Consider the following 14,985-nt stretch of genomic DNA (forward strand, 5'->3'; position numbering starts at 1 on the left):
AGATCTTGACTCTTAAAAATAGAAATGGGCCAGGGAGCGGTGGCTTACTCCTGTAATCTAGTACTCTGGGGAGGCCGAGGAGGATGGATTCCTTGAACTCAGGAGTTTGAGACTAGCCTGAGCAAACGTGAGACCCGTTTCTACTAAAAATAGAAAAGTTGAGGCAAGAAGATCGCTTAAGCCCAAGAGTTGGAGGTTGCCGTGAGCTATGATGCTACTGCACTTTACCCAGGGCAATAGCTTGAGACTCTTGTCTCAGAAAAAGAAAAGAAATATTCATGGGACCTAATGGGTGACAACAAGATCTCTGTGCTGGAGAACAGAGTTGAAGGGGGACTACACTATGTCTCACCTCATTGCAAAGTCTAACGGCTTCCCAGAAGTCTCACCCCAGCACCGAGCCTTGTGGACACTTCGGTCTCTGCGGAAAGCCGGTGCCGCTAGGACTACAACTCCCAGAAAGCTGCGCGCGGGAAGCGCGAGCTGAGAGAACTTCCGTGCGCAGTCGTCAGGGCCACACCGGGAAGGGGAGTTGCGGGGCCCGAAGGTAAGGGCACGTTGACGGCTGCCAGCCGGGGCAAGGAGGGCGAGAGCAGCGGGGAATGGGTCTTAGGTGTGGAGGGTGTAGGGAAGTGGAAGGGACCGTGAGTTTTGCTTTCTTTTCTCGTAGTGACCATGACGAAATTAGCGCAGTGGCTTTGGGGACTGGCGATCCTGGGCTCCATCTGGGCGGTCCTGACCATGGGCTCCCTGGGCCTGGAGCTACCCTCGTCCTACCAGGAGGTCCTGTGGCCACTGCCCGCCTACTTGCTGGTGTCCGCCGGCTGCTATGCCCTGGGCATAGTGGGCTATCGTGTAGCCACTTTTCATGACTGCGAGGACGCCGCACGAGAGCTGCAGAGCCAAATCCAGGAGGCCCGAGCCGACTTAGTCCGTAAGGGACTGCGCTTCTGACACGATAACCCCATTTCTGCCAGACAGCCCTTCCCATTCCCCATTAAAGAGAAAGTTTATTTTCTAACTTTGTTTCGTTTGAGTATAGACAGTGGGAATTGGTGGTTCAGTGTTCAGGATGTCCAGAAGTGGAAGAACCATTTTCCTGAGGCTGGTCTTCCTGATTTTTGCTCCAAAGGAGGCAAAGACCCCTTCTCAAGATCTCACAGGATGGAAATGGTATTTCACTTTCCTGGTCCTTTTAACCCTGTACAAAGTACTTGAAGTTCTGTTCTTCATAACATCCACGCTCTGTTCTTTTTAAGACCTTTCTGGGTTTTTCCTACCTTTCGGTTTTTTCTGATACCTTTTCTGAGCCTACTCTATCAGCTTGAGAATAACTGGATCTACCTTTAACCACAGCAGGCAGGTTTAGTATCATGAAGAGAGAGTGAACCATGATGGGCAGGGGTGAGGAACACTTTATTTTAAGGCATATTCTAAAGCTATCACCCCGACCTCCAAAATTAAAAAAGATAATTTCTCTGAAAAATAAAAGTTATTTCATCTTGTAGGTCACACCGGATCATCTAAGTAAAGCTGTTTCTTTGGTCCCTCTAATCTCAAAGTTGTCTCTTATTCCCACAACCCACCGGGTGGGGGGTGGGGGTGGGGCTGGTCAGCAGGACCAGCTGAAATAAGCTCTCTTTGGTATAAAATTGGCATTAAGGTGCCCAGTAATCAGGTGAGCTGCCTCAGGTTTGCAGGAGTCGATAGTTCCTGTCTTGCTCCTGTGGGTACTTCCAGAAAAGCCAGAGGCGGATAAAGCTGGTGAGGATTCCTGGAATGTTTGGCACCTAAAATCACAAAGACTTCTATGAGGAGGGAAGCCAATTTTCCACCTTGCATACCTGTCACCCCAGCCCTATTCTGCTTACCATGATGTAGGGATCTCTGAGTCGAAACCCATAGAGGGACCAGGAGACAGAGGTAAGAAGGGTAGCAATGGTGAGTGAGAAGGAGAGACATTGTGTTGATTTGGTCTGAATGACTTTGGCCTGTGGGAAAGAATGAAAGACACTCCTGGCCCAGAAACATAGTAAAGCTCTCCGTTGCCTAAAAATTTTCTCAGGAAAAAGGTCCCTCCCTGATCTGTTACCCAAATCTTCTTTCCTGCCTCCCCCTCACCCACTTCTACTGCTTTCTCTTTCTAGGACTTGTATCTCCCCTTCCTCTGGAGTGTAAGCTAGTCTTTGGCTGTGAGAACCTGGCCCTTCTTTATCTCCCCTACCTCCCTGAACACCCCCACTCACCAGGTCAGCCAGTGGTGAGAGGTACATGCTGATGGTGAAGACACTGCAGAAGAGGCCCAGCTGCTGAAGCCGGGCCTCAGGGTCGGGCACCAGGAGCCCAAAGTAGCCATAACCCAGGAGAAGGATCCCTAGCAGGGTTGCAGTCTGTAGCAGCACAGCACGCTGCAGGGGAGAGAGTAGCTTTACTTTCAGATGTGCCAGGAGCACGCCTTTTCCCTGCTAGAATTAATTCATCCTGCCTTTTTCCTGTGCTACAAATGGGAAAGCTAACCTTTGTTTAAGCTTCCAGTATAGGACTTGTCAGCCCCTTTCCAACCAGTGACTTGAAGGGGAAATCATATTCACCCAGAACACTGGAGGTCTCCAGGGAAGGGAAAGGTATCTTTTTTTCTGTGACCTTAGGATACACAGTAGCGGCATTATAAATGCTTTCCTGATTGAGCGGGAAGGCGGAGCTAATCATCTTATTCTCACTCATTGGCCCTGGCTCTGAAAGAAATATCAGAGACAAAGCCCTTTCCCCTCAGCTTGCAGGGCAGCGTAGGCATCTCAGGCCAGGTAGAACTGCCAGCCTCTCCTGAGGGTAGTGTGTGAGTCTCAGAAGTTACAAGGAGGAAGAACAGCAAGGCTGGAGGGGCCTTCCAAGAAAAGGTGGCAGCACCAGCCAGTGACAGTCTTCTAAGAAGTAGTGTTTGCCCAAGGCAGGGCATGCAGCAGTGAAGTGGGTCAGAGTGAGGCCTGTACCTTCCGTGGGCAGTAGTGCAGGTATGCTGAGATGTACAGCGTCTGAAGGACAGCGCCCACTGCGTTGACCACGATGAGGGTCCCATCTCCCTTCAGGGTCCCATAACTCAGCCAGCCCAGGTTGCTGTAGGGTTGAGGGGAGGGACATGCCTGTGGTTCAGTATGGGAGGAGACCCAACGGTTCTCTTTCACGCTTCTTCTCCCCCTTCTCCACCTCCCTCGGACAGCCTTTCCCGCCACAGCTATCGCCCCTCTCACTTGACTTCCGTGGTGAGAAAGGGCAGGAACTGGACGCTGTCCACACTCCGAGTCATCCACATATGCCTGAGGTCCGAGCTGTAGTGGGGCCCGAAGGGAGGGATGAAGGGTGGGAACCGAGAGTCAGGCAGCTGGGGGAATCACCCCACGTCTGTAATCCTCCCCCGGACAGCGCAGACCCTCCCCCAGCTCCCTTGCCTTCTGCCTCCGGATGAATGACCGGCTTTGCCTTTGTACCTAGACCCCCTCGACCCGACTCCACTTTGACCCCAGGTTCCGGACACAGTCTGGGACTGTGCGGCTATGTCTCTAACCCTCTTTCTCTTTTCCTGACTTCCCGGTTCTGCCCCAGCCCAGCCCGGCCGCGCTCTCACAGGCCGGTGGAGAACATGCCGAGGGTGAAGACCACGCACACTCCGGACAGGAGTGAGTCGAACACACCGCCTGTCTCCATCACGCCCAGAGTCTGAGCCCTCTCCAAGCGCCGCTCGGCCGCTAAGTCTGTCCCGGATCCGAGAAACCGGAGCCCCGCCCCGTGCGCTTGGCCCCGCCCCCGGAAGCTGGTCCGAAACCCGCCCTCTCCAGAATCCCCAACCGGAACTCGGGCCCAGCCCCCCGGAGCGCCTGTCTGGGTGTCTCGGCTGTGCGGCTGGGCCTCTGGGCCGCCAGCTCCCGACTGTACTGGTCCTCCAGATCCTGCCCTGCTGGTCCTGGTCAGTCGCGGTCCTAGGCCTCAGCATATTCGTTCCCAGCACCTGCGGCTCCTCATACTCCACCCAGCCCTAGCTTGGATGCGCCTGTTCCCATAGGCCCGTGAGCCTGCGCTGTAGACCTCAAAACAAAATCTGGCTGGACTGAGCTGGACTTCACACCTTCCACCCGGTGCGCCTTGTGGGAACCTCAGTTGCGCAGAGTTTGGGAGATTTTTTTCCTGGAGTTGGCTGAAGCCTCTTCTCAAAATAACAGGGATTGCCAAGAATCACCAGGTCTTTCTCAGATGCTTCTCTTAAGCCATAGGGCCAACTTCACAGGACTCTGCCAGAACACTGCCTCCCCCTGTTTCGTCACTGACCCCTTAGTCCAGCCCACTTGCTGCTGGGAAGTTTCCCTTCCAACCTCCTACACTTCTCTGCTGATGGGACTGAGGGGCGGGCCGCGTGCCTCAGTGGGTGTTCCCAGCTTCTCTGACTCACCCAAGCGGCTTGAGTACCTGGATGGAATGCCAAAGCCCAACTCCGAGTGGGAGGAGTGGGGCAGAGACTGCACAAGAACTCCCTAGGTGCCTGCAGGGACACTTCTGTCCTGGCCTTTTGGCTGCTGAGAAGCCAGACTTTTGAGAAAGAATGAAATTCGAACCCTGTTGCTAAGGGTGTAGCACAGAGCCTAGCACACAGTAAGGCATCAATGGTCATAAATTAATATGGACTGGCAGAAAAGCACACCAAAAAACAAACACTTTATTTTGAGACAAAAAACGTTGTATAAAAAACTCCAGTTGTAGAAATCACAGACACACAAATTTATATACAGATAACTGTACACATGGGCCCTGCCCTTTATACTCTAGGCAGACTGTACACATGGGCACTGCCCTTACAGCTACACACTAAGAACAGGTTGGCACAGCCCCCCTGCTGGCACAGCTCTGGAGATCACTGCCCCAGGATGGAAGAGAAGGCAGTGCCTGGCTACAAACTTCTCTGTAACAGCTCCACAGATGGAAGTCTTGCCAGGGACGCTGGGTCAGCCCAAGCATACTGCCTCTCCTGTACCTGGCTCCAAGCAGGAAACTGTTTCTTGCTTTTCCTTCACTCAGTTCATCTTAACATCCTGGATCACTCTTGGAGGGGCACTTTTGCCATACTTTGTCCATCCACATGGTCCCGGCCTCTTTCAGCTTGGCTCCCACTCTGACCTTTTTAAGGGACCATGTCTCCACAGCTTGTTTCTTTGGCTTAAAGGCAGGAATGGTGGGAAAAGGATGGTCCCCACTTCTTTTTCCATCCCTTTGAGAAGGTGGGGATGGCACTGCCAGGCTGGTTGACCTCCTTTGGGTTGAAACCCTCTTAATACCCATTTTGAGGCTACTAGGTGACAGCTTGTGCATGTGATGGGAGTGGTTCCTAGGACTGAGGCTTTGGGAGTGGCCCAGGACAGGTATGGGTGTCTGTTCCTGTCCCCTCAGCCCAGTTCCAATCCTTAAGGCTAGGTGTGGCATACACCTTCATGGGGTTTGCAGCAACAGAAGTGGCAGGAGCAGCACAGCCCAGGCAAATGGGAAGAGGCGGGGGGCAGCACTGTGACCGATGCTGTGTAGAACCTGCACTTCCGGGTCATCTGCAAGGTGAGAGGGCAAAGGCCCCCATTGTGAGTAGTGCCACTGTTTGCACTGGCCCTCAGCACAACAGGGTTTCCCAGCTCCTGCCTGGGAAAAGAGCCACCTCCTATGCCTAATATTCTCAAGCAGACCCCTCCCTATGCCCCAGCTACCCACCTGCTGCAAGTCTCTTCTCCTGTGAATTGGCATGGGCCTGAGGACTGTGAGCTGAAAGACAAGAAGGATGGTAGATCAGGCATTGTACTAGGGATGCAGAGGAGTGACTGGGTTGGGCTGTGGGACTCCTATATCATCCCGGATCACTAGGCCAGGCCCAGCATAGAGATGTAGGAAAGAGGTCCACAGGACCCTGACACTCACTGATTTTGCCATTGACAGTCACCTTCAACCTCAAGCACTGGTCTTCTTGGTGGTGGATGGGTTTGGCTGCAAGATAAGCATACAGGGGGTTAAGGAAGCAAACTTTGTTAGAAGAAAATGTAAGTCCAGGTGCCTCTGGTCTTGCTTTCTTATTAATTTTAATTCCTCTCTTCCCTCTAATCTTGATTCCTACTCTCCTTAGTTTTGGTTGACTTCCCACTGAATGTTTAGCCTTATCTCCTATTCTTTGGAATAATCTTCAGCTTTGGTGGTAGTGGTAAAAAGAATGACACTGTCCCCTCCCCACATTCCATCCTTTATTCCTCCAAGCCTGAAGTTGGGTGAAATCTTCACAGATATGTTTCCCTTACCTGGGCTATTTTATTTATTTATCTATTCTATCTATCTATTTTTTGGCTGGGGCTAGGTTTGAACCCTCTACCTCCGACATATGGGGCCGGCGCCTTACTCCTTTGAGCCACAGGCACCGCCCTATTAATTTATTTTTGGAGACAGAGTCCCACTATGGCATCCTCGGTAGAGGGCCGTGGTGTCACAGCTCACAGCAACCTCAAACTCCTGGGCCCAAGCGACTCTCTTATTTCAGCCTCCCAAGTAGTTGGAAATACAGGTGCCCACCACAATGCCTGGCCATTTTTTTTGTTGTTGCAGTTGTCATTGTTGTTTTAACAGGCCTGGGCTGGGTTTGAACCCACCAGCCTTGGTGTATGTGGTTGGTGCCCTACCCACTGAGGTATGGGTGCCACCTACCTGGGCCATTTTATATGACTCCTGCCTAGCTCCCAATGACAGAGTGAGTCCTAGATCCATTCTACACAAATTCCATCTATTTTCTTGTAGAAATGTCATTTCGCTATGTTGTCTAGGCTGGTCTTGAACTCTTGGGCTCAAGCAATCATTTCTCTTTGACCTCCCAGAGTGATTACAGGCAGGAGTCACTGAGCCAGGCCTGATCTTAGAATGTTTAAAATCTACCATTAGCTCACCACTGCCCTTAAGGTTAAGTTCAAACTCCTTAGCACGATCTATGCTATCTTCCTCTCTAAGCTCATCTCTCTCCACTTCCTGGGTCCCTCTCACTCTAGCCATGCTAAAACACAGAAGTTCCCTGAAGATGTGCTCCCTTATGTACCTTCATGGCTGGCCATCTTCTCTGCTTGTTCTAAGCTTTGGTGTCATCTTCCCCATTAGGACTTCTTTGAATCCCCTAGCCTGACAGGTGCCCAGACCATTTTCCCAAGGCTCTTGTGCTCATGTCTGTCATATCACGCTGTTTTAAGACTGTTAACCTATGTGTATGTCTTCCTGGCTTCCTTGAGGACAGGGGCTCTGTAGTGTTTTATTTATTTCTGTGTCCACAGTGCTGAGAAGTATACCTAGCACAATAGAAGCTCACTCCCCTTTTGTGATATAAGCGAATGAAAATAGAATTCAGGGTTGGAAAGGGCCCTTGCTGCTTGACTTCCCAATAAGCATGTACCTAAGCATGTACATCATATCAGGATGGGCACCAGTTACTCACAGATGTAGTAGTAGCTGTGGCCTTCTTTGAACTCCTTGCCCAGGGTGAAAGGTGTAAAGCGCTGGAACTTCTCAGATAGCTTCTCTGGGCCATGTCTGGCATTGGGCTGGTTGCACTGCCAGCGGACCTGGTCCTTGGATTGGGGCTGGCACAGCTGGTATTCCTCATGTTCCACCAAGTATAGTGTGTACCGCTCCATGGCAGTATCTGCTACAGAATCATCCTCATAATATGGACAAATGATGTCCAGGTAGTCATTCAGCCGCACATGCACTGTGTAGTCCTCTTTCCAGAACCTGCACCCAAAAAGGGGGAGGAAGCAGGTGACCATTTGGAAGCCAAGCCAGAGCCTGAGCCTCCATATGTTTACGTGATCCTCACATTTCATGCTGGACCCCCTGAAGATTTTTCTAAAATCTCCACTCCCAGTATGTACTGATCTTGATCTCTTACATGTCTCTTCACCAACTCTAAATGCTGCCTCCTTGTCTCCTATTGGTCCTTCAGATATTGTCCAATTGGTTCTTTCCAGATCCCCTAGCACTTTCCAACCCTCCTGATATTTACCCAAGGATAGGCTTCCTTTTATAGGTGTAGCTCACTCTTCATTCTCTTCTACCCATAAATATTTCCCCAAATCTGTTCTACTAGCTGTTTCTTTTAAATGTGATTAGACCCCAACCTAAGACCTTATTGGACCTTCAGTAATCAGTATCCTAAAAACTCTGAGCTCCCAACACATCTATGTCTTTACTTTTCTTACTCCTTTCATCTTCCCCCACCCAGCCAATATGTCTTCCATTTCCCAGCTTCACTTTTCCCCATACCCTATTAGGCCCAGGCCCACAGATAATAGCCCTACTCCTGTAAGTTAAATCATTCTCATCAATTCATTCAGTTCTCTCAGGTCTTCCTTTCTGGTTACTCAAATTTAAGCCCTTAAGTCTCTTGTCCCTTTCTCTCAGAATATCCCCAAACATCCCTGTCCCTGTATCTCCAAAAGCAACACTTACACCTCCCCCTAGATGAAATGTGAAGTTCTCAGATTGAGGTGGCTTCTTTCCTCTCCACCTCCCAAGGTGCAGCCAGCTCCCCTCCCCCAGTCTGTTTTCCCCAGGCCCCATAGGCTCCAGTCTGACTGCCCACCAGCCCCTCCCCACCAATTCCAGACACCTGGCTCCAGTGTGGGTGGGGTCCCAGTAGGGGGAAAAAGAACCTCCCCACTTCCCTCTCCCCACTGGTCAGCTTCTCTGAATTCCCCCAAGCACTGCCAACTAGAGACTCAGCAGAGTGAGCTGCCAACTTGCTTCCAACCAAAGCTCTGGACGTTGGGGGGCGGGAGGGCTGTGGCAGTAGAGGAGTTAGGCCAAGAGGGCTCTGAGGTGGGCACTCACTGCCCAGTCAGCATGACCCCCAGGCAGCCTGGCTGGCCTGGCTGGCCTGGCTTTGCCGTGGCCAGTGAGCACAGGAGCTAGGCTTACCAGAGCCCCTCCCCCACCCCAGGGAAAAGAGAGAGAGGTGCAGAGAGGCTTTTAAAATTCCTCTCTGGAGAGATAAACATAGAAGCCATTTCGGAACAGGTATTTCAGCTCTGGGCCTGGCATCTTTCCCCCATTCCCGTGACGGGCACTGACTCATTCCTCATCCACCTCTGCTACCCGCCCCAGCACTCATGAGAACTTGTGAAAATTTATCTTGTCAAGTGTGAACTGACCCCAGGACCCCAGGATGGCACTATGCCCACTTGCCCCAGCACTGTCCTCCAGGCAAGGGGGACTGGCAGGTCTGAATAGACAGGACAATGGACAGCCTATAGACCAAAGAGGTCCAACAGCGGCAACACCCTTTTCACCATGCTGCCCTGCCTGGGGCCTGGAGATCTGGGGCTGATGCCCACAGTCCTGAGTGAGTCACCTATGCCAGCCTCACACCGCCCAGCTCAATGCCACCTCATACCTGCCCCCACGCTGGGCCTGTCCTGGCTGCCTATTGACTTCTCTCTGGCCTGGCTTCTCATTAGTCCTGGGTATGGTAGGGAGTGTGTGTGTGTGGCCAAAGGGACAGGGCAGAAGCTGTGCTGGGTGGGGGCACCCATCACCCCTCTCCTGGAGGTAGAGTCTGCTCCACTTAGCCTCATTTGACTCTTGCTCTCCCTCTAAGAAAGGGGGGCAGAGGCGTCATGGAAGGCGGGGAGGGGGCAAGGAAGAGGCTCCTTCCTGAAAGAGAGGAAACCTGGGAGCTTGGGAACGGAAAAGACCAGGGTCCCCCCCACACACACACACACTCATGGCTTCCTGTCCCCTCCTCCTCTTTCAGTCAACACCTGGCATGGGCATAAACAAGGACTTTGGTCTCTCCCACTACCAGGATAAGATGGGCTGAGTCAAGGAGGCAAAGAACAGGCAGCAAGGAGAGGGGCAGGGAGGACTAACCGCTGCTAGAGCCCCTTGGACAGGGGCATTACCCTCTGGGGTTGGCAAGTGGCTGCTCCCTCCTCCACCCCAACCTGCCACAGATAGCAGACCCCCCTCCAGGTAATGCCACAGGTCAGAGGAAGCTGGCACAGTATTTCTCAAGGGGAGTGGGTGTCGGGTTCCTTGGGGCTGAGTATGGCTAAGCTGCCTGAAAGCTTTAGGTGACCCAGCCCTTCTCTCCTGCTCAACCCTGACCCTCTCTCCCGTTTTCCCCACAAATATTGTTCCCATAACTTCTGAAAAACTCAAGGGCAAGAACAAAGGGTCGGATAGCGTGTTCCTCCCAGTACCATTTGCCTTTCAGCCCTAAACCTGACCAAAAGTTAACTCCTTCCTGCCCAGAGCTCTCTGTAACCCTTTTAACCCCTTCCATTCCTTCTGAAGCTCCCATGACCCCTGTCAATCTCTTTAGTTTCACTACTTGAACCCAATAAAGCAGGTGACTCCGTCTGTCAGTCTACCTGTGCACAGCATGTACCTCACTCATGCTGCCCCCAAAGACCCTTGTGGACTGTTTTCCAAGGTCCCCTCAAATCCAGAATGAATGTTTAATTGCCTGCAACCCAAGACCTTCCCTCGGGGTCCTTCCAGGGTTACTTTGAACACTCTGCTCACTCTTGAAGTCACATCAGGTATCTGTCAATATGAGCAAGTGTCCAAGTAATACAAGAGGAAGAGCACAGAAGCTTCCATGGTACTAGAACACGAACCCTGGTGGCAGGGGAGGATGGTCTACGCTTCAGGTAGGACCTGCTTTACATGGGTCCCTCACTTCGGAGTCATAGGGTTGCCAGAGAGAAGGAAGGGAAGATCAGAAACAGTGCTTGCACAAGGGGACACTAGCAGGTTCCTGCCCTGGAGTGGGGTGCTTCTACAGACGAGAGAGAAGCGTGGGGAGGAAAGCTACAGACTTCCTCCCGTCTCTGGTCACCTTCCCAAGGTTCAAGTCAGGGACTCGTGGGGACAGTTATCCTGGGGCAGAGGGGAGCAGTGGCAGCCAGGCTCCCAGGCTGCCAGCTGGAGACTTGGGACTTACTTGGGATTTGAACTGTTCCAGAAGACGGTGTGGCGGTCAGCAGCGGCCAAACTGCAACACAGACCCAAGAGCGGGGCCCAGAGGAACTCCATAGCGCAGGGCTGGGCCGGGCCGGGCGGAGACTAGGGGCTCCTGGGGTCAGGGTTCCCGCTGGCTTTCTCCACCACACAACACGGCGCACTCAGCTCTGGCCCCAATGCCGGGCGACTCCGCCTTTTGGGCAGGCGCCCCGCCCGACACCCCGCCCCGTCCCCGCCCAGCCGGCGCGCGGCTGCCCCCAGGGCTTGGGGGCGGGGAGGTGGGGGAGGGGCAGGCGGGGGGTGCGGGCGACGCTCTTCTGCCCCAGCAAATCCGCTCCAGGCTGTGCGTTCTCTCAGTTTTGGGTCAGAGTGAAGCTTGGTGCCACCACCGCACTCTGGGTGGTAGGCTTGTGGGCGCGTGCGGGAGAAGGGAACCATCTCGCACGTGCGAGTCTGCAGACACGCCGGTGCGGGATCCGGCTTTGCCGCGCCAGCGCGCGGATCTTGCAGGGTGAGAGGCGGTTCTGTCCCGCGCCTTTCCCGAGCCCCGAACGCCGGTCCTTGGCCGCCAGCATTCCCACACGCTCCATCCGCTCCCTTCCCGGACTCTGCTTGATCGCCCCTCCCCACACATGGGGCTGTTTGTTTTTGTTGGGTTTGTCAATGTTGTCTTTGTTCAGGATATTGTGTCATCGCCTAGATGCCGGGAATAAAGTGCGACGCTGTTGTGTTCAAGTGTGTAACGTGTGCGGCTGAGGCTCCGGGCTTCCCTCCCGTCCGTGCCTGCGTGGGGGAGACACACGCGGGCCCGGGGTGGGGGGGCAATCCTTGTTTCCAGGTGCATCAAAGGGCACTAATGACCTGTGCATAACAACCCACGTGTATATCACGGGAACGGCTCTTGAATATGGAGTGTGAGAATTCTGTTATCAAGGGTGACAAACTGTAACCACACGTGTACATCTGGCGTGTGTAAATACGTGTGATGGCACGCAAGTGTGAAAGCATTTGTGAGTGATATCACAGCAGCCGGTGTGGAAGCCTGTGAAACCCTTTGACATACGTATGCTAATGTTTGTGAGCGGCGTGTGAAAAGGAGGGAGCAAGTTGGGGCGTGCAGTGGGGGCGGGGGCGCAGGGGTGCTTGTGCGGCGTCCCCAGGCTGCGCGGCTGGTCTGGCCCAGCCTGGGCTGGGCCTCCTAGTCAGTCTGCCCAGCACCCGGCTGGGGCCCCCCACCCGCTGGCCAAGTAAACAATCCGCTGGAATTTGCCTCTGGGGGCTCTTCTCCCTGCGGGGATCTGTGGCTGTCTGGAGCGGCGTTGGCGGGCGGGTGTCAGCTTCTGGGGTGGAGAGGGCCGGCAGGTTTTTGATTAGACTTCTGAGTGTGGCCAGAGCGGCAGAGTCGAATGCTGTGTGTCTGGAGGTTTTTCGTGTGGTTATGTGCGTGCCCTGGGTAGGTGTTGTGTGTGCACACAGCAGGCTGGCCTGCACATCGCGGGAAGCCTCCGATCCCGGGTTGGTGGATGGCTCAGGCCCAGATTTCTCAGTTCCCAGGCCGTTTCATCCTCCACTTTTAAGGCCTGGCCTGGCGACAGCCCCTGTAATTACGCGGGGCCCGGACGCCGAAGCAAGTCCCTCACTGACCCCGCCAGAGGAGGAGCCTAAAGCCAACCAGGGCTCGATGCCCGCTCACCCACAGTGAGCTCAGGCCGCAGGAGGCTCGACTCCCCACGCTTAGGATAAATATTTACAAAGCGCCAAATAAGTGCGTGCGAGGCCAGGTAACCAAGAGGTCGGGTCAAGGCCTGGCTTTGCTCAGGGCCACCTCCACCCATACCTTCCCCCAGCACACCTGCCCCAGGCGACGTGCCTGGCCCCGTGTTTATGCCAGGTACGGCCCGCCCCTCCCACTGGGGCCGAAGTCTACCTGCTGACCTGCCCCGGGGCGGCAACACAGGTGCTTTTTGTTCACCTAGGAGGACACCTGGTGTCTGCCTCCCGCGTGCGCCTGGGGAGAGTACGTCCCAGCTGGAGCGGTCCTAGAGCTGAAGCTCCTTGAGGGCAGGACTTTTTGCTTTGTTCAGCCTGTGCCGGCATGCACCTAGCACGTGTAGCAGCCAGTCCTTAAGTCTTTGCTGAGCGAGGGAACACGCTGCTTCGTGAGGTGCTTAACTTGCTAAACATAACTGCTCAGAAGAGAAAGGGCAGAGGAGGTAGACAGGAGTGGTGATATTAGCTCTTTGAGGGGGCCCAGTATTGTCCCCTGGAAGAGACAGCTTTGGGTTGGATTCCCTCGTTTCTCTGGCCGCCGTGCTAGGCAGGAACGTGTGGGGTCCCACGCTGCTGCGCTCGGCTGGCAGGTTCGGGCTCGCTTAGCCCAGCCTGGCAGAGCCATGTCGGTTCCGCCCTGCCTGCGTCTAGGGTTGAAGCAAGCCAATGGACAAGGCATATGTGTGTGGTGGTGGTGAATAATGGGCTCAAGCAGAATGCAGAGCCTGCTTCCTCTGGTTTGGAACCATCCTGAACATTCTCACTTAGCGCCTTGATCCCATTACTCCCCGATCCCGACATCTGTGCATTGGAGGGACGTTCATCAGCTCTAATGCAGAGGCCCTAGACTCCCAGTGTTCAGAGGGACACTGAGAGCGTAAAGGCGAATCTAAATTCTCACCCCTCGGGGAGTCCTTAGACCAGTGGCGGAAACAGGCAAACTCCCACCACAATTCTGCTGAGCGTTGCAGACGGCTGGATGGCAGCCTGGCCGCTGCTCACCTTTCACCTTGCCCTCCTGGAGCCTTGCCATCCGGGAGCAGCTGCTAGGCCTAGTGGAGCAAGAGGAGAATAGGAGGCTCTGTGCCATCCAGACAGACAACAGAAGGGACTTCCAGGCTGGGAGTCTGGATCTGCAGACCAACTCCAGCCCCCTTCCTGTTCTCTCCCTACCTTACCCCACAGTCTGCCCATCAGGGTCTGGTCTCAATTTTGCTTTGGGATACCTCTCACCCCAAGTCATGTACCTGTGTTGGATCTCAGTACCACCCCACCCCACCCCACCCCGCAGGCAAACCTCTGTGCTTAGCAGTGAGAGCTGTCTGAGGTGTCTGTCTGTGGGCCTGTCTGGGAAATTTCCCTGTTGAGTCCTTTCTGGGAATTCCTGAAGGGCAAGACTAACCCTCCATGTGCAGGGGGTGAAGCGGGAGGGGAGGCTTCGCCTACCTGTGGGGCACTGTGGCCCAGTCTGGAACAGGCACAGCTACTTGATTGCTCCCTTGCTGGGTGCCCTGTGGTTTGAGGTGGGGACAGCCAGAACCACAGTTTTACCTGGTCCAGCCCCAGAGGGCATCTCTGGGCAGTAGGGTGAGGCAGCTTTGGGAGCAATGGAGCCTGAGCCCAGAGCAGCCTCTGCCCCACTCCCTCAAGGCCATTTTGAAAAATAAAGTATATGTTTCCCAATTTATTAGTGATGTGTGTACATTTTTCAAAAATTGGAACATAAGAAGAGGATAAAGGAAAGAGAACCACCAGCTACTGTGTTTATGTCTCCTCCCTACCAGCCTCTCCCAGTGAGATTGTTTGCTTGCTTGCAGACCGGGATACATATGACTCATTTCAAGTGTGCACTTTTCTCCCCTTTACACAGAAAATATTTTTCCATGCAACAAATTCTTTGTAAACAATATTTTTAATGGCAGTGTAGTGTTTCATTGAGTGTTTTAGAGTTTGCCATTGTAATGAAGCAGGGTATAAATAAACAAACACATTTACACACATCCCTCAGTTGCTGAGCAGTTGAGTTGATTGACTCTTAGAACTTAGATAAGGTCTATGCAAACACTGTAACCTACTTTTTTGTACCCTCACCTTAATCTGAAACTTAAAAAAAGAAAAAACAGGCTCAGCTTCCATAGCACAGTGGTTATGGTGCCAACCACATACACCGAGGCTGGCGGGTTTGAACCCAGCCTG

The 14,985-nt window shown here is 53.5% G+C and overlaps 3 protein-coding genes across 5 annotated transcripts; 1 reads left to right on the forward strand and 2 right to left on the reverse strand.

Moving 5' to 3' along the window:
- The first annotated feature begins 512 nt into the window (after positions 1 to 512).
- On the forward strand, positions 513 to 1,021 carry DPM3 (dolichyl-phosphate mannosyltransferase subunit 3). The gene is made up of 2 exons (XM_012808645.2): positions 513 to 547; positions 671 to 1,021. Exon 2 carries the CDS (start codon positions 676 to 678, stop codon positions 952 to 954), a length of 279 nt encoding a protein of 92 aa, XP_012664099.1. The 5' UTR covers positions 513 to 547; positions 671 to 675; the 3' UTR covers positions 955 to 1,021.
- Positions 1,022 to 1,400: 379 nt separating this feature from the next.
- SLC50A1 (solute carrier family 50 member 1) lies at positions 1,401 to 4,604 on the reverse strand. Of its 3 annotated transcripts, XM_003795305.3 has the most exons (7): positions 4,459 to 4,604; positions 3,623 to 4,080; positions 3,249 to 3,326; positions 2,991 to 3,114; positions 2,247 to 2,408; positions 1,872 to 1,991; positions 1,420 to 1,790 (listed from the first exon to the last, which is right to left on the reverse strand). In XM_003795305.3, exons 2-7 carry the CDS (start codon positions 3,700 to 3,702, stop codon positions 1,689 to 1,691), a joined length of 666 nt encoding a protein of 221 aa, XP_003795353.1. In that variant the 5' UTR covers positions 3,703 to 4,080; positions 4,459 to 4,604; the 3' UTR covers positions 1,420 to 1,688. The 3 variants fall into 3 exon arrangements, with proteins under 3 accessions (XP_023372169.1, XP_023372170.1, XP_003795353.1); XM_023516401.1 differs by having other exon boundaries at positions 1,401 to 1,790; positions 3,623 to 4,604; XM_023516402.1 differs by lacking the exon at positions 2,247 to 2,408 and having other exon boundaries at positions 1,401 to 1,790; positions 3,623 to 4,604.
- Positions 4,605 to 4,679: 75 nt separating this feature from the next.
- Positions 4,680 to 11,237, reverse strand: EFNA1 (ephrin A1). The gene is made up of 5 exons (XM_003795306.2): positions 11,000 to 11,237; positions 7,490 to 7,785; positions 5,947 to 6,012; positions 5,743 to 5,793; positions 4,680 to 5,585 (listed from the first exon to the last, which is right to left on the reverse strand). Exons 1-5 carry the CDS (start codon positions 11,089 to 11,091, stop codon positions 5,473 to 5,475), a joined length of 618 nt encoding a protein of 205 aa, XP_003795354.1. The 5' UTR covers positions 11,092 to 11,237; the 3' UTR covers positions 4,680 to 5,472.
- Positions 11,238 to 14,985: the final 3,748 nt, after the last annotated feature.

This window comes from Otolemur garnettii, unplaced genomic scaffold (genome assembly GCF_000181295.1).
Source record: "Otolemur garnettii isolate 467f Iridium unplaced genomic scaffold, OtoGar3 scaffold00091, whole genome shotgun sequence".
Taxonomy (NCBI): Eukaryota; Metazoa; Chordata; class Mammalia; order Primates; family Galagidae; genus Otolemur; species Otolemur garnettii.

Bases quoted from the DNA above. Each gene is read 5' to 3' on its own strand.
- DPM3 (XM_012808645.2), top strand. From the start codon at position 676: ATGACGAAATTAGCGCAGTGGCTTTGGGGACTGGCGATCCTGGGCTCC.
- SLC50A1 (XM_023516401.1), bottom strand. From the start codon at position 3,702: ATGGAGACAGGCGGTGTGTTCGACTCACTCCTGTCCGGAGTGTGCGTG. The intron at 2,409-2,990 runs GTACAGGCCTCA...TCTCCCCTGCAG, and splicing joins TGCACTACTGCCCACGGAAG to CGTGCTGTGCTGCTACAGAC. The intron at 1,992-2,246 runs GTGAGTGGGGGT...TCTTTCCCACAG, and splicing joins TCTCACCACTGGCTGACCTG to GCCAAAGTCATTCAGACCAA.
- EFNA1 (XM_003795306.2), bottom strand. From the start codon at position 11,091: ATGGAGTTCCTCTGGGCCCCGCTCTTGGGTCTGTGTTGCAGTTTGGCC. The intron at 6,013-7,489 runs GTGAGTAACTGG...CTTATCTTGCAG, and splicing joins CCACAGCTACTACTACATCT to CCAAACCCATCCACCACCAA. The intron at 5,586-5,742 runs GTGGGTAGCTGG...CTCACCTTGCAG, and splicing joins GGAGAAGAGACTTGCAGCAG to ATGACCCGGAAGTGCAGGTT.